The 22,608-nt window shown below is 41.0% G+C and overlaps 1 protein-coding gene across 1 annotated transcript in view; it reads right to left on the bottom strand.

Annotated features, from left to right (window-relative positions):
• Positions 1–22,608, bottom strand: part of CPNE5 (copine 5) — a 212,276-nt gene that overhangs the window by 81,525 nt on the left and 108,143 nt on the right. Inside the window, exons 9-10 of the mRNA XM_043963252.1 lie at positions 17,501–17,604; positions 9,272–9,376 (exon numbers count right to left, since the gene is read on the bottom strand). Of these exons, the coding sequence (XP_043819187.1) occupies positions 9,272–9,376; positions 17,501–17,604 (209 nt within the window). The remainder of the gene's footprint in view (positions 1–9,271; positions 9,377–17,500; positions 17,605–22,608) is intronic.

The following is a 22,608-nucleotide window of genomic DNA, read 5'->3' on the forward strand; positions in this document are numbered from 1 at the left end:
TTTTGGCCCTCTCTTGGTACCAGAGAAGTTTGAATCTTTGCTTTTTCTTTTGTGGGGTGTTTATGGTATTACAAGATAAAACGTGTTGATATTATACAACACTATACAAATATTTTATGGATTTCTTAGTTTCTACACTTTTTCTGCGTCGTCTGCTGGTCTCTGTGTATCGTCTGCAGCTTCTGCAAAACTTCCCCCAGATTACCATTTAATTTCTTATGATAACCCACAAAACTATGATGGAGAAAGTCGAGGTGTGGAAAGGATAAACATTGTGAAATTAGTGCAGATATTGTAAAAAAGGTGCTTGAACATTCTTGTGAGAAAGTTTCTTGGGAAAGACTAGGAATTATTGCCTAACATCCCTTCCTTCCTTTCTCTGCCCTGCCCATGCCCCAAGGAGTACAGGGGATGCAGTATTATATATACTGAGGGACTATTAGAAGCATGGAATGTTTGTCAAAGACTGAGTGGGCTATGCTCCAAGGTCAGTTGGACAGAGCCTAACTTCAGAGGTCACCAAGTCCAGTGACCTCCGGGTAGATTATAAACTGCTTGAGGGCAAGGCCTGTCTTTTGCTCTAGCAAAAATGCTCTAGCATAGCTCCTGGCACATAGTAGGCACTTAATAAATGTTTATTGACTGATTGATGACCTTGCCAATCTTGAAAGTCCCGACACCCAGCATTCATAGGTGATTAGAGCCCTTAGCAAACACCTCGTCCAGTTCCCTCATTTTACAGATGGGTGGGATCGTCACTGTTCTTCCCAATGGGTAAACAAACAAGGTCACACAATGGTCTATAGGAAATTCCATAGGATCATAAATCTAGAGGTGGAAGGAAATCAGAGGCCAACCAGACTGATGTCACACGTATAGACCCTTTGAATGCTATGTTTCTGCCTTTTTTGGAGGGAACTAGTGTTTCAGGTTGAGGGGGAGGGGTTGACCAGATCACCCATAGTGCCCTTCCCATTGCTAAGCTTTTATAATTTCTAAAAGTCCAAAAAAATCTGGGGCTGAGAAAGGGTTCTGGCCGGATAGTTGAATAATAAGCCAGAACAACATCAAGCAGCGTTTGAGTCCCAAAGCACACTCACATGTGTTGTCCCCTGTGATTCCTCAAGAGAATGAGGACAGTGGGACAAAAAGATCACTGGGTCTGGCATCAGAGGACCTGACTTTGAAGCCTGGCTCTACTATCTACTAGCTGTACAACCCTAGGTGAGTCACTTTACATCCATGGGCCTCAGTTCCTTCATTTGTAAAATGAGGGAGTTGGATTACTTGTGTGACCCTGGGCAAGTCACTTAACCTCTATCTGACTCAGTTTCCTCAACTGGAAAATGGGGATAATAATAGTACCTACATCCCAAGGGATCAAATGAGAGAATATTGTAAAAATGCTTATTTAGCACAGTTCTGGTCCCTGTCCTAAAGTAGAAACTTAATAAATGTTTATTCCTCCTATCCCTTTACAATGTAAAAGTACTTTGTGTATATCAACCCTGTCAGGGAGGCACATGGTAGAGTGGGAGGAGGGCAGTTCAAATCTTACATCTGTCACTATCCATATGGACTTGAGCAAAACTTTAACTTCTTCAGGACTCAGTTTCCCCTCTAAGGTTGTTTCCAACTGCAGATCTGTGATCCCATTACTTGACCAAGGTTTGGTAGATTAGCCTATGAACTCCTTGAGGGCAGGGACAGCTTTATTTTGCTTCTGCATCCCTGATGCCTGGCACATGGTAGGCACTTTGAATTAAATCAAACTGAATCATTAATGCCAGAGCTAGAACTAGAGCTAGAATTAGAACTAGAACTAGAACCAGAACCAGAACCAGAACTAAGGTATTCTTGATTCTTTGTCAAGCATCCTCACCACTGCTGGAGCCCCTTGGACTGAACCAAGACCCTGACCTGAACTCTGACCTAAGTACTAGATCACATAAGTACCTGAGTTTATTAAAATAAATTGGATATAACTGTGTGACCCTGGATAAGTCACTTAACCCTCATTGGCCTGCAAATAGATAGATAGATAGATAGATAGATAGATAGATAGATAGATAGATAGATAGATAGATAGATAGATAGATAGATGAATAAATAAATTGGATAAATGCAAACCATTTAGCATCTTTTTCACTGACAAGAAGGGTGAGGGAGATAACATCCTCAGGACCCCAAACATCATGGACAATGTGGCATCATGGAATAAATAACAGACTTGGAATTAGATTATCAGAACTCAAGTGGGAGCTCCCTCCACCACTTATTAGAGTTGGTGGATGGAGGTTGTTGTTTGTCCTCCATTCTCAAAGAAGACCATGACATGGGGGTGATGGCATGATTTGTAGTAAATTGGATTTAAGTGAGGGAGGGCTATGCAAGGTGACCAGCTTCACTCTCTCCTCCAGAGCCATCTAGGTCCAGTGGCAAGATATATCAGGACAATTGGAGATGGCCTCAGATGTTTAAGGCAACGGGGGTTAAGTGACTTGCCCAGTGTCACACAGCTAGTAGGTGTCTGAGGTCAAATTTCAACTCAGGTCCTCCCAATTTTGGGGCCAGTGCTCTATTCACTTGGCCACCCAGCTGCCCCAGAGGGCAGAGGGCAGAGAAAAGGGAGGACCTTAATCTTTCTGAGTCTCTTTTCCCATCTGTAAAATGGACACAATGTTTATAGGGACTTTCAGAAGCCATCTAGTCTAATCCCTTCATTGTACAGACAGGGAAACTGTGTCCTGAAGAAGTGAAATAATTTTGCTCAAGTCTATACAAGCAGTGACACTAATGTATACAAAGCACTTTTAAATTGTAAAGAGATAAGAAGAACAAGCATTTATTTTTTTTTGTTTTGTTTTGTTTTGGTTTTTTTGTGGGGCAATGGAGGTTAAGTGACTTGCCCAAGGTCACACAGCTAGTAAGTGTCAAGTGTCTGGGGCCAGATTTGAACTCAGGCACTCCTGAATCCAGGGCTGGTGCTTTATCTACTGTGCCACCTAGCCACTCCTGAACAAGCATTTATTAAACCCCTACTTTAGCACAAGAGACCAACACAGTGCTAAACAAGCACAAATAAAAGCAAAAATAAAAAGTGCACAGCAGAGAACAAAAGAAAACTTAGAAGGAAGCATGTATGCACCCAGTGGTATAGCACCCAAATGCTTAGGGGAGAAGTTAAATGAGTTACGAGAGGAAATAGACAGAAAAACTATACTAGTGGGGGATCTGAATCTTCCCCTCTCAGAATCAGATAAATCTAACTGCAAAATAAATAAGAAAGAAGTTAAAGGGGTGAATAGAATATTAGAAAAGTTAGATATGATAGACATCTGGAGAAAACTGAATGGGGATAGAAAGGAATATACCTTCTTCTCATCAGTACATGGTACATACTCAAAAACTGACCATGTATTAGAGCACAAAAACCTCATAGTCAAATGTAGAAAGGCAGAAATAGTAAATACATCCTTCTCAGATCATGATGCAATAAAAATTACATGTAATAAAGAGCCATGGAAAGGTAGACTAAAAATTAATTGGAAACTAAACAATCTCATCCTAAAGAATGAGTGAGTCAAACAACAAATCACAGAAACAATCAATAACTTCATCCAAGAGAATGACAATAATGAGACAACATACCAAAATCTATGGGATGCAGCCAAAGCAGTGCTTAGGAGAAATTTTATATTTCTAAATGCTTACATGAATAAAAAAGAGAAAGAGGAGATCAATGAATTGGGCATGCAACCAAAAAAGCTAGAAAAAGAACAAATTAAAAATCCCCAACTAAATACTAAATTAGAAATCCTGAAAAATCAAAGGAGAAATTAATAAAATTGAAAGCAAGAAAACTATAGAACTAATCAATAAAACTAAGAGCTGGTTCTATGAAAAAAAAACAATAAAATAGATAAGCCTTTGGTTAAATTGATTTAAAAAAAAAGAAAGAAGAAAACCAAATTACCAGTATCAAAAATGAAAGGGGTGATTTAACCAGCAATGAATAGAAATTAAAGCAATAATTAGGAGCTATTTTGCCCAACTATATGCCAATAAATTTGACAATCTAAATAAAATGGATGAATATTTACAAAAATATAAATTTTCCAGGTTAACTGAAGAGGAAATAAAATCCTTAAATAGACCCATTTCAGAAAAAGAAATTGAACAAGTCATCAATGAACTCCCTAAGAAAAAATCTCCAGGGCCAGATGGGTTTACAAGTGAATTCTATGAAACATTTAAAGAACAATTAATTCGATACTATACAAACTATTTGGAAAAATAGGTGAAGAAGGAGTCCTGCCATATTCATTTTATGACACAAATATGGTGTTGATACCTAAACCAGGCAGAGCCCAAAACAGAGAAAGAAAATTACAGACCAATTTCCCTAATGAATATCGATGCAAGAATCTTAAATAAAATATTAGCAAGGAGATTGCAGCAAGTGATCACCAGGATAATACACTATGACCAGGTGGGATTTATACAAGGAATGCAAGGCTGGCTCAACATTAGAAAAACTATTAATATAATCAACCACATCAATAACAAAACTAACCAAAATCATATGGTTATCTCAATAGATGCAGAGAAAGCATTTGACAAAATACAACACTCATTCCTATTAAAAACACTAGAGAGTATAGGAATAGGTGGAGCTTTCCTTAAAATAATAATCAGTATCTACCTAAAACCATCAGGAAACATTATATGTAATGGGAATAAGTTAGAGGCATTCCCAATAAGATCAGGGGTGAAACAGGGATGTCCATTATCATCTCTTTTATTTAATATTGTATTAGAAATGTTAGCTATAGCAATAAGAGAAGAAAAAGGAATTAGAATAGGCAAGAAGGAAACAAAACGTTCACTCTTTGCAGATGATATGATGGTATACTTAGAGAATCCTAAAGAATCAACTAAAAAACTGCTTGAAACAATTAACAACTTTAGCAAAGTTACAGGATATAAAATAAACCCACATAAATCATCAACATTTCTATACATGACCAACAAAGCTCAGCAGCAAGAGATGGAAAGAGAAATTTCATTTAAAGTAACACTAGGCAACATAAAATACTTGAGAGTCTACCTGCCAAGACAAACCCAGGAAATCTATGAACACAATTACAAAACACTTTTCACACAAATAAAATCAGATCTATGTAATTGGAAAAATATAAATTGCTCATGGATAGGCCAAGCTAATATAATAAAAATGACAATTCTCCCTAAATTAATTTACCTATTCAGTGCCATACCAATCAGACTACCAAAAATTATTTTATAGAGCTAGAAAAAATAATAACAAAATTCATCTGGGAAAACAAAAAGTCAAGAATATCAAGGGAATTAATGAAAAGAAATGCACAGGAAGGTGGGCTAGCCGTACCAAATTTGAAGCTATACTATAAAGTGGCAGTCATCAAAACTATGTGGTACTGGCTAAGAAATAGAGTGGTGGATCAATGGAATAGGTTAGGCACAGGAGACACAGTTGTAAATGACTATAGTAATTTACTGTTTGATAAACCCAAAGACTCCTGCTTCTGGGATAGGAACTCAGTATTTGACAAAAATTGCTGGGAAAACTGGAAGATAGTATGGCAGAAACTAGGAATAGATCAACATCTTACACCTTATACAAAAATAAGGTCAAAATGGGTTCAAGATTTAGACATAAAGGATTATACCACAGATAAATTAGGAGGGGAAGGAATAGTTTACCTCTCAGATCTATGGAGAGGAAAACAATTTATGTCCAAACAAGAGATAGTGAATATTATGAAAAGCAAGATGGAAGACTTTGATTACATTGAATTAAAAAGCTTTTGTACAAACAGAAGCAATGCAGCCAAAATTAGAAGGGAGGCAGAAAACTGGGAAACAATTTTTACAGCCAGCATTTCTCATAAAGGCCTCATTTCCAAAATATATCAGGAATTAAATCAAATTTATAAGAATTCACGTCATTCCCCAATTGAGAAATGGTCTGATGAAGAAGTCAAAGTTATCTATTGCCATATGAAAAAATGCTCTAAATCACTATTGATCAGAGAAATGCAAATTAAAACAACTTTGAGGTAGCATCTCACACCTATCAGATTGGCTAATATGACAAAAAAAAGAAAATAATAAATGTTGGAGAAGCTGTGGGAAAATTGGAACACTAATGCATTGTTGGTGGAGCTGTGAAGTGATTCAGGGACTGTTCATACCCTTTGACCCAGTGGTACCACTGCTAGGTCTGTATCCCAAAGAGACCATAGAAAAGGGAAAAGGACCCACATGTACAAAAATATTTATAGCAGCTCTTTGTGGTGGCAAAGAATTGGAAATCGAGGGAATGCCCATCATAGGGGAATGGCTAAACAAATTGTGGTATATGAATGTAATGGAATACTATTGTGCTGTAAGAAATGATGAGCAGAAGGAGTTCAGAGAAACCTGGAAGGACTTGCATGAACTGATGCTGACTGAGAGAAGCAGAACCAGGAAAACATTGTACACAGTAACAGCAACATTGTGTGATGAACAATGGGGATAGACTTGGCTCTTCTCAGCAGTGCAACAATCCAAAACAGTTTCAAAGAACTCATGATAGAAAATATTCTCAACATCCAGAAAAAAGAAATGTGAATTATGAATGCAGATTGAATCATACTGTTTCTACTTTTGGACTGTTTTTTATTTTTCCTTCTTCTTTGAGGTTTTTCCTTTGTGCTCTGATTCTTCTTTCACAAGATGACTAATGTAGAAATATGTTTGATGTGACTGTACATATACAACCTATATCAGACTGCTTTCCATCTTGGGGAGGAGGGAGGGAAGGAGGGGGGGAGAAAAGAAAAATTTGGAACTAAAAATCCAGTGTAAACAAATGTTGAATACTATCCTTATATGTAATATGTAACTGAAAAATAATAAAATAAAATTAAAAACAACAACAAAACAAAAAACCAACAAAATGAATTTTTAAAATTTTAAATTAAAAAAATACAAGCATTTTACAATATTATCTCATTCAATGCCTTGGGAGGTAGGTGCTTTTATTATCCCCATTTTTCAGTTGAGGAAACTGAGGCAGATAGAAGTTAAGTGACTTGCCCAGTGTCATACAACTGGTATCTGAGGACAGATTCAAACTCAGGTCTTCTTGACTTCAGCCCCAGGGCTCTATCCACTGCACCATCTAGGTGCTTCTAGGACTTTATAGAGGGGTTTTCCCCACAGGCAAGAATTGAATTCCCTTTCGATCCCCAGGTCCTGAGATCCTTCGCTCAAGCCCATGAGAGCCTTGGATTTGGGCCCCAGAGTCCAGACCAAAGAGTTATAATTATAAGTTGACCATGATGATGACTGTGTGATGTTTCACAAGTCATTTCCCCTTTCTGGGACTGAGTCCTCTGTAAGATGAGAAGGTGTAAAATAAGTTATGAGCTAAGGACCTTTCTGGCCTTCACGGTCAGTCTACAGTTGTCTGTAGTGGAACCCACAGGACCAAGGCCAGATCCCAGAGCTCAGTCTTCAGGTAGATGCATAACATAGTGGAAAGGTAGTTAAATTTAGAGTATGTGGATTTCATTTGAAATCCTGTTTCTTACTATCCTTGGAGAAACTACTTAACCTCTCTGGGCCTCAGTTTACTGATCTGTAAAGTAAGCAGGTTGGACAAGAAGGCTTCAAAGACTCCTTCCATTTCTAAATCTATGATCCAATGCAATAGGATCAAATCTCAGCCATTCCAAAATGGAAGTCAGATGACCATTTTCAGGGAATCTGCAATTCCTGCTCAGCTATGGGCTGGATTAGAAGGCTTTTGAGGTCCCTTCATCCTTGGAATTCTTGAATTTTATATATGTCATATATTCATATGTATATGTAGCGTTTCTCCAGATAGAGAGTAAGAGTTTTGAGGGCAAAGACTGATTCATTTTCTTTTGTAGGCAGTGTAGCCGATAGAGGGCAGCTAGGTGGCACCATAGGACACAGAGTTCAAATCCCGGCTCACTTATTAACTGTGTGATCTTGGGCAAGTCACTTAACCCTGTTTTCCTCAGTTTCCTCATCTATAAAATGAGCTGGAGAAGGAAATTGCAAATAACTCCAGTATCTGTGCCAAGAAAACTCCAAATGGGGTCATGAAGAGTCCAACATGACTGAAATAAATGAACAAAAACAACAAGAGCAGATGGAGAGCTGGCTTTGAATCAAGGAAGACCTGAGTTCAAGTCCCACCTCTGGAATAACTGGCTGTGTGACCCAGAACAAGTCAAGTCACCTAAACACTCATTCTCTAAGATAGATTAGAAAGTGCTAACAACCTATACAGGTAGTAAGTTTCCTCTCCTGGGAGTCTGATATACTAATGAAATTATAGAGCAATACCCCCTTTCCCCAGGTCTGGCAATTATTAGGCACTTAATGAATACTTGCTGATTTATGATTGGTTGATTCCCTCTGTTTTCCCCTTCCCCTTCCCCTCTGCCCCTCTTCCTCTCCGGCATCTCTTGGTGTTAAGGGAATGTCTATCAGGAAAGATAACTTGGAGAGGCCTCTCATCTCAGATTTTGTTGCCTCTGAGATGCCTAGGCTCAGTCAGTCAGTCAGTCAACAGGCATTTATTAAGCACTTACTATGTGCCAGGTACTGTTCAAAAGTGCTTTAGGTACAAAGAAAGAAAAAGACCTGAACCCTGCCCTTGAAGACCTTATATTCCAAAGGGTCCCTGCGATTTAGGAGAGGATGTGGGCTCCTTTTAAATATTTTTTTTATTTTTAAATTTTTTTGTGAGGAAATTGGGGTTATGACTTGCCCAGGGTCACATAGCTAGTAAGTGTTAAGTGTCTGAGGCTGGATTTGAACTCAGGTCCTCCTGAATCCAGGGCCAGTACTTTATCCACTGAGCCACCTAGCTGCCCTGGATTCCTTATTTGGAGTTAAGTGAGCCCTAGGAATCTAGCAGGCCCCCATTGTGGGCCCCTGGCTTTTCTAGATGACCCCCACCTTGGAGAGGTAGTTGACCCCAACCATATCAATATGGGAGGATGGTTAGGATTGTAGTGGGCAGTGACTATAATAGGGGAGGATGGAATGGCACCTGCTGAGTAGTGAGAATGAGAGGGAAGGGAAGGGTCAGAAGGAAGTTGGAAGAACCTGGGCTTGGGAGAGGGATCCGTGCCTCACCAATCTGAGTCACGTCACCTGGGTGGGGAGAGGGATGGAGGAAGAAGAGGAGCATTTCTAATCTCACCGATCGTAGTCCCCATTGCAAAGGGCCCTCACGGGGATGGAGAAAGTTTGCCACACAGGATTCAGAGTATTCTTCATGACTTCTGTCTTGTGACAGATGGTGAACCTAATGAGATGGAGGGGAAGAGGTCCAGAACATTAAGACACACATAACACACTTCCCCCAAGTACTCCTAGTCCAGCCCCTCCCTCATCGGCCCTCCACCCTCGAAGAGCCATCCCCAACGACTCCACCCATCCCATCCATGAAGTGGATGCCATCCACTTGGCATCTTTTCTGCCACGTGGGTGGACCAGGAAAAAGGAACAAGGTTCAGGGGAATAAAGTCAGGATTGGGGAGTGGGGAGGGAGCAGGGGTATAAAGTCAAGACTGGGGGTGGGGAGGGAGCAGGGGTATAAAGTCAAGATTGGGAATTGGGGGGAGCAGGGATATAAAACCAGGCTTGGGGAGTGGGGAGGGAGCAGGGTTATAAAGTCAGGATTGGAGAATAGGGAGGGAGTAGGGGTATTAAGTCAAGAGGAGAGGGAGGGAGCAGCCTGTTTCCTCCCTGAGCCGGAGGCCACATCCCTGTGTATGTCACAGTTGGAAAGGTCACACGTGTATTTCCATGTGATCTGCCCAGGCCCACACAGACTGCCATTTATTCTTAGGAAATTTCCCAGTCAAAATGTCATGACTGTCATCACATCTCCCTATTACTTTTCTCTGTGTCTATCACCCACCCACTCAAGTGTGCAGCTGAAAGGGAGGGGTGGAGAGAGAGCTGACCCCCAGGGTCAGTGGCAAGGCTGAGAATTGAAATTCCCAGGTCTAGTAGAAGAAGTCCAGGGTAAGGGAGCTGAAAGGGAACTTTGGAGACCATCTAATCCACCCACACCCACATACATGCATTTTTTTACAGATGGAAACTGAGGCCCTGGTGGGGGAGGGGGGAGGACGACCTGGCTTCTCTGTGATCAAACAGATAGCTAAGCTGAACCAGGATTTGAATCGAGCTCTTCTGACCCCAAATATAGTACTCCCTTTTAAAACTCTTTCTGAGTTGTTTTCAGATATATCAGATTCTTTGTGACCCCCATCTGAAGTTTCCTCAGCAAAGGTCATTTTACAAATGAGGAAACTGAGGCACAATGGGTGAAGTGACTTGCCCAGGGTCACATAGCTAGTAAGTTTCTGGGGCCATATTTGAACTCAGATATTCTTTACTTCAGGCCTGCTGCCCTATTCACTGTGCCACCTAGCTTCCCCCACCCCAACCATTTTTTAAACTACATGGTGATAATAAGAAAAATGAAGGGCTTGTCAGAGGCAAGAAGCATAAGGAAGAATGTGTTCTTGTGGAGTGGAAAGGGACTATTTCATCAGAAGAACAATATCCCATTGTGCTACAATGGAAAAAACAATGGTCAAAGGATTTGGGTTCAAATTCTACCTCTGACCCTTGGGCAACCTTGGGCAAGTTGCCTAGCCTCAGTTTCCTCTTCTGTAAAATGAGGCTGTTGGACTAAATGGCCTCAGGGGTCCTTTCTAGCTTCTGATTATGGTCCTATCATCAGTCCTGGCTTAGAAGGGGATGGTACAGACCCTTCAGATTTGTGTACACCTGGTAGACCTTTCTCTCCATCCTCCATATCTTTCCATTTATCTCACTTCATCCCAAAAAGAATTTCCTTCCTTCGCATCCCAAAGACTGTGTATTGTAGTGGAAAGGGCATTGGCTCCGGAGACTTTCTCTGATTGGCCAAATGTCATAGTGCACATAGTAGCAGATAGAGTCAGGAAGACCTGGGTTCAAATTCTGCCCCTGACATTTACTAGTTGAATGATTCTAGGAAAGCCATTTTATCCCTCTCAGCCTCTGTTTCTTCATCTGTACAAGGTGGATATCAATACCTATAGTGGGTAATTGGGAAGTTTAAATGAGACAATGTATGTAAAAAGAAGGGTGACTGGGTGGCCCAGTGGATAGAATTCTGGGCCTGGAGTCAGGAAGATCTGAATTATGGCCTCAGACACTTCCCAGCTATGTGACCCTGGGCGAGTCACTTAATTATGTTTGCCTCAGTGTGTTCATCTGTAAAATGAGCTGGAGAAGGAAATGGCAAGTCACTCTTTACCAAGAAAACCCCAAAAGGTTACAAGAAGAGTTAGACACAATTGAACAACAACAATGTAAAAGAGCTCTATATACCATAAAGCGCCTAGTAAATGTCAGTTATTATTATTATTATTTCCCCTCAAGGGCAGAACTAGGCACAATAGGTAAAAGTTGCTATGAGGCAAATTAAGGCTTGCTATAAAGAAACATTTCCTATGATAGAATGGGTGGGATGCCCTATGAGAGAACGAGTTCCTTCTCACTGCAGGAACAAAAACTGAATTCGATGCCCTCTTGTGTGGCATCCTTAGTAGGGGCTCTTGTTCAGGGAGACTAGATGTAGATGGCCTCAGGGGACACTTCTAACTTGGAGGATTCTGAGTCAGAAGATGTGAGTTCAAATCCTGACTTTGCCATTTGACTTTGGGAAATTCACTGTCTCTGTCTCTGTTTGTCTCTCTCTCTCTCTCTGAACTTTCTGCTTCTGTTTTTAAATGTGGCACAATAATAATCATACTACCTACCTCAAAGGGTTTTGTGAGGCTAAAATGAAATAATATATAGAAAGCAAATTTAAACTACAAAGTGCCATATTAATAGGAGTTATCATCACCATCAAAATTATCTTCATCACCATTATTATCATTGGTAACTATGCCCAGGTTTCTCCTGACTTGAAGAAGCATTTCCCCAAGCATCTTCCAATAACCATTCTTTTTTTCTCATACTCTTTAGGGTCAAGGTTCTGGACCAAGTCCTCTTTATTCTTTGTGGGGGAGGTGGGGCAATGAGGGTTAAGTGACTTGCCCAGGGTCACACAGCTAGTAAGTGTCAAGTGTCTGAGCCTGGATTTGAACTCAGGTTCTCCTGAATCCAGGGCCGGTGCTTTATCCACCACACCACCTGGCTGCCCCCAAGTCTTCTTTATTCTAAAAACAGTGTGGTTTAGCGGAGAAAGCACTGGATTTGGAACCTGTAAGACCTGAGTTCAAATTCTACTTCTGTCACAATCTATGTAACTGGGGCAAAGTCACTTAAATTCTCTGGGTCTCAGTTTCCTCATCTGTAGAATGAGAGGGAAAGGGTACAAATTATTGTTTATTAAGTGCTTACTATATGCTAGGTACTACGCCAAGTATTTGACAAATATCATCGAATTTGATCCTTACAGTACCTCTGGGAGGTAGGTGCTATTATTATTCCCATTTTAAAATTGTGGAAACTGAGGTATACAGAGGTTAAGTGACTTATCCCAGGATCACACAGCTAGTAAGTGTCTGAAGATGGATTCAAACTCAGGTCTTCCTAAGTTCAGAAATGATACTCTATCTACCACACCACCTACCTTCCAAGATGGTCAGGCAGATATGGGTAGATTAAAAAGCCTCTAAGATTTCTTCTAACTCTAGATCCTATACTCACTGTCTTGCTGGAGGTTTTTAAGAAGAGGCTACTCTTTACTCACAGTATGACCCTGGACAAGTCACTTAACCCCAATTGCAAAAGGAGGAGGAGGAGGAGGAGGGAGAAGAGGAGGGGGAAGAGGAGGAGGAAAAGGAGAAGAAGGAAGAGGAGGAAGAAGAGGAGGAGGAGGAAGAAGAAGAAGAAGAAGAAGAAGAAGAAGAGGAAGAAGAGGAAGAAGAAGAAGAAGAAGAAGAAGAAGAAGAAGAAGAAGAAGAAGCAGCAGCTAGAAACCAACAACCCCTTGTCATATATGTTCTAGTAGATTCCTTTTGTGTATGGGGCAGACTAGATGAGTAGTTCCCATTTTGTGGTTCTCTAATCCCTGTTTCATTCAAAACAAAAATTTAATGGTCTCTAAAGCAATAAATAAATTACAGAATATTATGATCAACATACTAAACTATCAGGGGGTTACAACGTATTTTATGCTTTTCGAAAGAAATTCTTGGAATAAAAATTATTGGGAACCACTGGACTAGACTCACTCACTGGTCTCTGAGCTCCTTTTCAACTCTCAATCTACGATCTTTTTTAAGGCTATTTTTGTGATTTTTATTGATATAGAGGGAAATCCCTCTACCACTGCAGATCTCACCAGTTCTGCAACTCAAAGTTTTAGGAACTTCTCAAGAACAAGAAGTTGACTTGACCAAGGTCACACAGCTAGTATATTTCAGAAGCAGAATTTGAACCCAAGTCTTCCGGACTCTGTTCAGTACTGCTGCCTCTCTGCCTGATGGAAGCTTTATGCTTTCCCTCAGTTCTCATTCACCACAGTCTTTTTGCAGCCTTTGATGTTATGAGTCATTTGTTCCTTCTTGAAACTCTCAGTCCCAAAGGTTTGTTCTGTCTTTCCTTTCACCTCTTTGGCTGCTCCTTTCCCTTTCTCCTTTATTCTCTGTTCTGGCCCTTCATCTGATAACAATGGGTTATTACAAACCCAAGGCTTTCTGTCCTCTTTCTACCTTTTCTCCCTCCACTATGGGCTTATTGGCTCTTGTACTTCCACCTGTAGAGGGATGACTTTCAACCTACATCTCTAGCCTCTCATCCTTTCCTTAGTCCCAGATCCCTTGAAGAAGCCCTCCAGCTTTGGAGTGTCATGATTTTGTGATTTCCAGAAGACTACATGATTACTTGTGCCTAGATTTTCTAAACTTTGACTGCTTTGAATTTTGGATGTCAAAAAATGAACTGTTTAGGAATGGTTAAGCAAACATGAATCACCTGGAATGTTAATGGAATTGATGGCTACTTGTTAAAGAATTCAGAAAAATCCAGGAAGACATATGAACTGATGCAAAAATGAAAGAAGTAGAACAGGGAATGATGACTACAACAATATAACGGAAAGTACAACAAAAGAAACAGAATGCTACAGATTCTAAATCTTGGGTTTGGCCCTAGAGAATAATGAAAAAGCATTCTTCCCTCCATTCTTTACAGAAGTGGGGGGCCATGGATATAGAACATTGCATATACTGTCAGACTCAAGGGATGTCTTAGTTTTGCTGAACTACTTTCCCCCCTTTCTTTTCATTTTCTTTTTGTCACAAAGAATGGTTCAGTGGATAGGCTGGGGAGGAAAAAAGGATATATCTCCAAATGAAGGTGATGTAAAAAACAAAAGGCATCAATAAATTTTTAAAGTAAATATCCAGGGGCAGCTAGGTGGCTCAGTGGATGGAGCACTGGCCTTGGATTCAGGAGGACCTAAGTTCAAATCCAGCCTCAGACACTTGACACTAGCTGTGTGACCTTGGGCAAGTCACTTAGCCCTCATTGCCCCACAAAAATTAAAAATTTAAAAAATATATATAATAAAGTAAATATCCTCTTTGTCCATGAATTTTTCATTACTATCAACAACACTACATATGAGGTTCCTCAAGCTCAAATACTTGGAAGGTCTCTTAAACATCCCTCCTTCCTTTAGCCTCTCCATTCATTCCATCACCAAGTCCTTCCACAGTCTCAGTCTCTGTCTCTCTCTCTGTCTCTATCTGTCTGTCTGTCTGTCTCTTTCTCTCTGTTTCTTTCTGTGTGTATCTCTCTTTCTCTGTCTCTGTCGCTCTGTCTCTGTCTCTCTCTCTGTCTCTTTCTCTCTGTGTATCTCTCTTTCTCTCTGTCTCTATCTCTCTGTCTCTTTCTCTGTGTGTCTCTGTCTCTCTCTGTGTCTCTGTGTCTGTCTGTCTCTCTCTTTCTCTCTCTCTCTCCCTCCCTCCCTCCCTCCTTCCTTCCCTCCCTCCCTTTCCACCACTCTCCAACACCCTCATCTAGGCCTTCATCACATCATGCCTGGATTGCTGCAACATCCTCCTACCTGCTCTCTGCCTGTCACGAGTCCCTCCCCTCTCCGATCCATCCTACACACGCTGTCAGAACAATCTTCCTCAAACGATGTTTTCATCCTGTCACTCCTAAGACCCCGCAGTGGTTCTCCACACTTGGCTAAGTTGTATGTAGCACTGGGTCAGGTTGGCCCCGCCCTCTGACCATTGCTGTGACACCTCCCTGGGGCCCAGCAGACCTGACCTATGCTTAAACATGGGTCTACCTGACTTTTCCATCATTTTCATTGTGGGTGCAAACAGGGTTTTTGAATATTGAACAATATTTTAAAACCACTTTGGTATTTTTTTCTCTGCAAATTCAAGTCAATAAGAATTATTTAAAGGAATCCTACAGTGAATCTCTTTGCTGAACCAATGAATCCCTTTGTAATGCAAATAATCACCCACCAGCTTCACCGTTTTTGGAAGTTCAGATTTTGAAATTGCCTTTTTTATCTGTTAAAGTGAAACACACCTGGGCTCCCCCTACACAGAATCATAGAATTTTCAGTTGAGAAGGCCATTATACATGGGCCCCCTTTTAATAATTATAACAGCTAGAATTTATATGGCACTTTTAGGTTTGTAAGACTAATTCATTAGATTCCTCTGCAGTTATTGTCCCATTTCATAGATATGGAAACTGAGGTTGAGAGAGGTTAAGTGACTTACTCAAGGTCTCATGGGTAGTAAGTATCTGAGACAGGATTTGAACTCAGGTTTTCCTGACTCCAGGCCCAGCATTGTACTGCCTATTCTAGTCAAACCCAGAGAGGCAGTTAGGTGATAGTGGTTGGTTGTTGTTGTAGTTGTTGTCATTATCCTTAATCAAAACAACAGCTCCCATTTATATAGCATTTTAAGTATTACAAAGCATTTTCCTCACAAGGTAAAGATAAGATTATTTCCATGTCTGTGGTTGTTCAGTAATGCCTTACTCTTTGGGGCTTTCTTGGAGAAGATACTGGAGTGGTTGCAATTTTCTTCTCCGGCTCATTTTACAGATGAGGAAACTGAAGCAAACAGGAAGAAGTGACTTATCTAGGGTCACACAGCTAGTAAGTATCTGAGGCCAGATTTGAACTCAGGAAGATGAGTCTTTCAGTTCTGACACTACCCACTGAACTACTTAGCTGCCCATCCCCAGGTTACAGATGAAGAAATTGAGGATTAGACCAGCAAAGTGTCAGAACTGGGATCTGAGTTCTACCTGATACCAAAGATCATCTTCCTTCCATTGAACTATATTTAGCCTCCCCTAGCTGGGGAGGGCATCCAGGTAGCATAGTAGATAGAGTGATGGGCCTAGAGTGAAGGTCTGAGTACCAATCCAGCCTCAGTTACTGCATGATCCCAGGTAAGTCACATAATCTCAGTTTGCCTCCATTTCCTCATCTGTAATATGGGAATAATAGCAGCATCTACCTCCCAGGGTTGCTGTGAGATAATATTTATAAAGTACTCAACACAGTACCTGGCATCGAGTAGCTGCTTAACAAATACTTGTTTCCAGGCCCAGAATGCTCTTCCTCCTCAATTCCACCTCCTGATTTACCTGATTTCCTGTAAGTCCCAACTAAAATTCATTCATTTACTGGAAGTTTTCTGAACTCTTCTTAATTCTAATGACTTCCCTCTGTTAATTATTTCCTACTTATCCTGTATATAACTTTCTTTGTATATATTGGTTGGTATGTTGTCTCCCCCATTGGATTGTAACCTCCTTAAGGGCAGGGACTGTCTTTTGCCACTTTTTGTATCCCCAGCATTTAGCACAGTGTCAGGCATATACTATGCATTTAATAAATGTTATTTGGTTGATACTTTCTTTCCTGGCTCTTCACTTTGGTACTACACCCTTATTCCTTCCACCCAGCCCTTAGTCTCTTTCCCAGGGTTTCATCCATTTCATGGCTCAGTGGAAAGAGTGCAGTGGACAGAGCACCCAACCTGGAAGCAAAAAGACCTGACTTCAAATCCAGCCTCAGATACTGACTAGCTCTGTGACCCTGGGCAAGTCACTTGACCCAGTTTACTTCAGTTTTCTCATCTGTAAAATAAGCTGGAGAAGGGAATGGTAAACCACTCCAGCATCTTTGCCAAGAAAACCCCAAATGGGGTCATGAAGTTGTGAAGACACAGCTGAAAACTACTGAACAACAACAAGGTTTCTACTGCCCTCTAGCAAAACCTTATTGTTCATTGATCTAGCAGGAACACCAGGCAGGGGCCCCAGTAATAGGAGTGCCCAGGGTTTGTGATGTCACCAGAACTGGGCCCACTCTGGGGGCAAAGGAGGCACAAATAGGTAAGAAGGCTGGGAGGAAACTCACGTTCCATCCTCGTTGCTTCTGTAGAACACCAGGAAGGGGTCAGATTTACCAAAGAAATCTTTCTTGTCCAGCTTGTTGGCACAGAACTGCATTGTGGCAACATCCTGTAGGAAAAGAGGAAGATATCAGAGATTAAGAGAGAGAGAAGATCAAGGATCTGGCCCATTCTCTGGAGAAAAAATTGCCAGGGTCCCAGAGAAAGCAGACCTTCCAGCGTCTGCAGTAGAACTCGAGATTCACCAGTGTCACTGACAAAGGATACATTCGATTTTTTTTTTAATATTAACTTTGCTTAACTTTACACAGAAATAAAATAGCAGACCTGGGTCGGAATCCTAGCTCTGACAATACCTCACTATGTGATCATAGCCCCCTGTGTCTTGGTTTCCTCATCTGTAAAACAGGATTGGCTTTTAAGATATGGATAAGGCACTAGCCTTGGATTCAGGAGGACCTGAGTTCAAACCCAGCCTCAGACACTTACTAGCTGTGTGACCCTGGGCAAGTCACTTAAACCCCATTGCTCTGCCAAAAAAAAAAAAAAGAACTCTAAGGTTCCTTCCCAATCTTATATTCTCTGATTTCAAGATTTACTTAACTGAAAAGAACTTGTTTTTTATCAGAATGTGAAATCTGTTTGTTTCTTTGGTAAATGTTATCTCTCTTTTGTTGCCCAATAAGTGTTTGGGCTTTATAGGGTTTTCTTTTTTAGAAATTTGTTTGCAGGGGGCAGCTAAGTGAAATGTGTTTGTTTCATGTCAAGTTTACAGGCTAGTCTGAGTAATCACATAGGATACCAGGACTCAAGACAGGCCCCACCTGAGGTACGGGCTAAGGATCTGAAGGTGGGAGAGGGAATTTGGGAGATCATGATTGGGAGTAAGAGACTGTGGGACAGAAGTGGGAGTGAAAAGGAAAGAAAGGGCCCGCCCCTAATGGAGTTGGGTGCCAACAAGTGGACAGGAAGGTTTGAATGAGTTGGCATCCTACCCAGGCCTCTTTCTACCTCTGACTTCTCAACAAACACTTCTCCAATAGCCAGTTGCCCACAGGTGCTCAAAGTAGGTCCTGAAGTCTAATTTGTGGTAGGAAATCAGATGGACGAAAGGAGAATTTTGGCTTTGGGCTGATCCAAGAGTCACAGAATGTTTAGAGCAGAAAGGGGCCTCAGAGACTACCTTGTCTTGTTTCTGTTGACAGTACCCCCATTTTTTCAGTCTTGTAGGCTCACAATCTTGGAGCCATCCTTGACTCTTGCTTCTCTCTCACCCCACATAGCCAACCAGTTGCCAAGTCTTAACATCTTCACATCATCTCTGGCAAACATCCCCTTCTCTCCACTCACGAGGCTACCACTTTGGCTCAAACTCTCATTAATTCTCCTCTGGATTACTAAAATAGACTCTTTTTTGAAAATTCAATTTGAACTTAAATACAAAAAGTCACATACAAAAAAGAATATTTTCATGTACACAGCACAACATAAAATGAGGATTCAATATAAAACCATAAATTCCCATTTCACACTGGGGTTTTTTTTTTTGGTGAAAAACTATGTAATAAATGCTATTCATCATTTTCAAAGCTACTCTGTTTTTCTGTGCTTCCAATTTTCCTTTTGTTCTCTGCTGTGTACTTTTATTTATTTATTTATTTTTGGTGAGGCAATTGGGGTTAAGTGACTTGCCCAGTGTCAGACAGCTAGTAAGTGTCAAGTGTCTGAGGCCAGATTTCAACTCAGGTCCTCCTGACTCCAGGGCTGGTGCTCTATCCACTGCACCACCTAGCTGCCCCCTGCTGTGTACTTTTGTTGTTGTTTTTTGCAGGGCAATGAAGGTTAAGTGACTTGCCCAGGGTCAGACAGCTAGTAAGTGTTAAGTGTCTGAGACGGGATTTGAACTCAGGTCCTCCTGAATCCAGGGCCAATGCTTTATCCACTGTGCCACCTAGCAGCCCCACACTTTAGTGTTTAAGGCCCTCCATGATCTACCTTTCCAGGCTTCTTTCACATCCCTCCCCTTCATATACTGTCTTCATTCTATTCAAACTAACCTTATAACTGTTGCTTATACATGACCTTTCACCTCCCCTCTCCATGTCTTTTCATAAGTATGGAATATGGGCACTCCCTCCTCACCTCCAACCAATAGCTCCGTTCAAAGATCAGCCCATCTGCCCCCTCCTCCACAAGGACTTTCCTGATCATCTATTCCAACCCTCTTATTAGCACTCATTAAATTACTTTATATATCCTGTATTTACATCCACAGTCCATGAAGGCAGATATTCTTTCATTCTGGTCTTTGTACCTACAGTGCCTGGACCATGGTGAAAGCTTTTTGTTTGTTTGTTTGTTTGTTTTCATAGGATTTGTAGTTCCAAATTTCTCTCCCACCCTCCCTTCCCTCCCCTCTCCCCAAGACAAAAAGCAATCTGATATAGGTTATATATGTACAATCACATTAAACATATTTCTACATTAGTCATTTCTACATTTGAAAGAAGAATCAGAGCACAAGGGAAAAACCTCAAAAAGGAAGGGGGAAAACCAGCCCAAAAGTAGAAACAGTATGATTCAATCTGCATTCATAGTCCACAGTTCTTTTTTTCTGGATGTGGAGAACATTTTCTAGCATGAGTTCTTTGAAATTGTTTTGAATCATTGCACTGCTGAGAAGAGCTAAATCTATCACAGTTGATCATCACACAATGTTGCTGTTACTGTGTACAATGTTCTCCTGGTTCTGCTCCTCTCCTTTAGCATCAATTCATGTAAGTCCTTCCAGGTTTTTCTGAAATCCTGCTCATCATTTCTTACAGCACAATAGTATTCTATCACATTCATATACCACAACTTGTTTAGCCATTCCCTAATGGATGGGCATTCCCTCAATTTCTAATTCTTTGCCACCACAAAGAGAGCTGCTATAAATATTTTTGTACTTGTGGGTCCTTTTTCCTTTTCTATGATCTCTTTGGGATACAGACCTAGCAGTGGTACCACTGGCTCAAAGGATATGAACAGTCATGGTGGATACTTGATAAATGTTTGCTAAGTTGAATTTAATAGATAGGGAAACAACCCAAGGCCATACTTAAGAGCGTGGTTGAGCTGAGATAAGAACCCAGGTCTGTCACCAACCTACATGAAGGTTTCTTTACCACATTGCTTGAAATTTTGCTGTTTGGTGAAATGAACTGAAGTGAATGGAACCTCCACAAAATGCCAGAACTCCAGAGGTGGGCTAGCCCTTGAGTTATCTGTCCTGAGAGCAGATGCTGTTGTTATCAATCAACAAACATTTATTGAGTACCTACTATGTGCCAGGCACTGTTCCAGACCCTAAGAATATAAGACAAAAATCATGCAGCCATTGTATATATATCTAAATTAATGTGGAATGCATACAAGGTAGTTGGGAAGGGAGAGCACTAGCAGTTTGGGGTGGGAGGGTGAGGATAAGAAGATGCTGCTTGAGCTGCATCTTGAAGGAAGAAATTTTATGAGATTAAGAGTCATCAGGGCAGCTAGGTGGCACAGTGGATAGATAGAGCACTAGCCCTGGATTCAGGAGGACCTGAGTTCAAACCCAACCTCAGACACTTGACACTTACTAGCTGTGTGACCCTGGGCAAGTCACTTAACCCCAATTGCCTCACCCCCCCCAAAAAAAAGAGTCGTCTAGGGAACAGCTAGGTGGTGCAGTGTATAAAGCACCAGCCCTGGATTTAAGAGGACCTGAGTTCAAATCCGGTCTCAGACACTTAACACTTACTAGCTGTGTGACCCTGGGCAAGTCACTTAACCCTCATTGCCCTGAACCCCCCCCCCCCAACAGCCATCTAGGCAGTACAGTGGATAGAGCAGTAGACCTGGATTCAGGAAAACCTGAGTTTGGATCCAGCTTCAGATACTTATGAGCTGTATGATCCTGGGCAAGTCATTTAACCTGAGTTTCTTCATGTTTTCTTGGCAAAGATACCAGAATGGTTTGCCCTTTCCTTCTCCAGTGTGTTCCCATTTTACAGATGAGAAACTGAGGCAAACAGGGGCTTAAATGACCTTGCCCAGGGTCACACAGCTAGCAAGTGTCTGAGGTCATATTTGAACTCAAGTCTTCCTGATTCTGGGTTCAGTGTTCTATCCCCTGTACCACCTAGCTATACATCCCTCATCTGTACAATAGAAATAGTAACTCTTGTACTCTCTACCTCACAGGATTCCTTTGAGAAAAGCCCTTTGCAAGCCCTAAAGAGCAATATAAATGGAAGCTATTACCTCAAAGGCCAGGGTAATGCAATCTAAATGTTATATCTGTCCCGAGGGCCTAATACTGTGTTCTGTACACAGTTCACACTTAATATGGGTTGAATTCCATTGCAACCCAACAAGCATTTGTTAAGTATTTACTATGTCTGAGGTTTCATGTTGGAGACAGACACAAAAAGAAAACCTGTTTTTGAACTCAAAGAGCTTATATTCTACTGGATTTGAACTGAACAGAATCCCATAGACTCCCAGAACTCTAGAACTGGATGAGACGGGAGATGATCCACGTCCATCTCCCCTGCCTAGACCTAGTCGTAGACTGTCTTTTCTCAATAGCAAACTCCAGTTGTTATCGGCCCAGACTTAACAGAAAAGGCATCTCCTGGTAGGAGGGAGCTACCCTGCCTGCAAGACATTTCCTGATGAGAATAATAAAAGCTGACATTTATATAGTGCTTCATATACATTATCTCATTGGCTGTTCACAGCAACTCCTTGACGTACGCACTACAGGCATAATGTTTTAAAGATGAGGAAACTGAGGATCAGAGAGGTAAGTAAGAAAACTGCCAAGGTGAAATTTGAACCCGTATCTTTTAAAATTATTTTTATTTATTTTGAACTTAAATTTTAAAAATTGACTTGTATTTAGTTTTTGTTACACCTTAAGTTCTGAACTGTCTCCCTCCCCTCCCCTCCTCACTCCACTATAGAGAAGGCTGCCATTTGACACAGATTTATAAATATATGTAAAACCATACTACATGTAGTTCTATTTCTCTTTCTCTGGAGGTGGATAGCATCTTCCTTCATGGGTCCTTCATGGTTGATTTGAGTA

Source organism: Dromiciops gliroides, chromosome 4 (assembly GCF_019393635.1).
Source record: "Dromiciops gliroides isolate mDroGli1 chromosome 4, mDroGli1.pri, whole genome shotgun sequence".
Classification (NCBI taxonomy): Eukaryota; Metazoa; Chordata; class Mammalia; order Microbiotheria; family Microbiotheriidae; genus Dromiciops; species Dromiciops gliroides.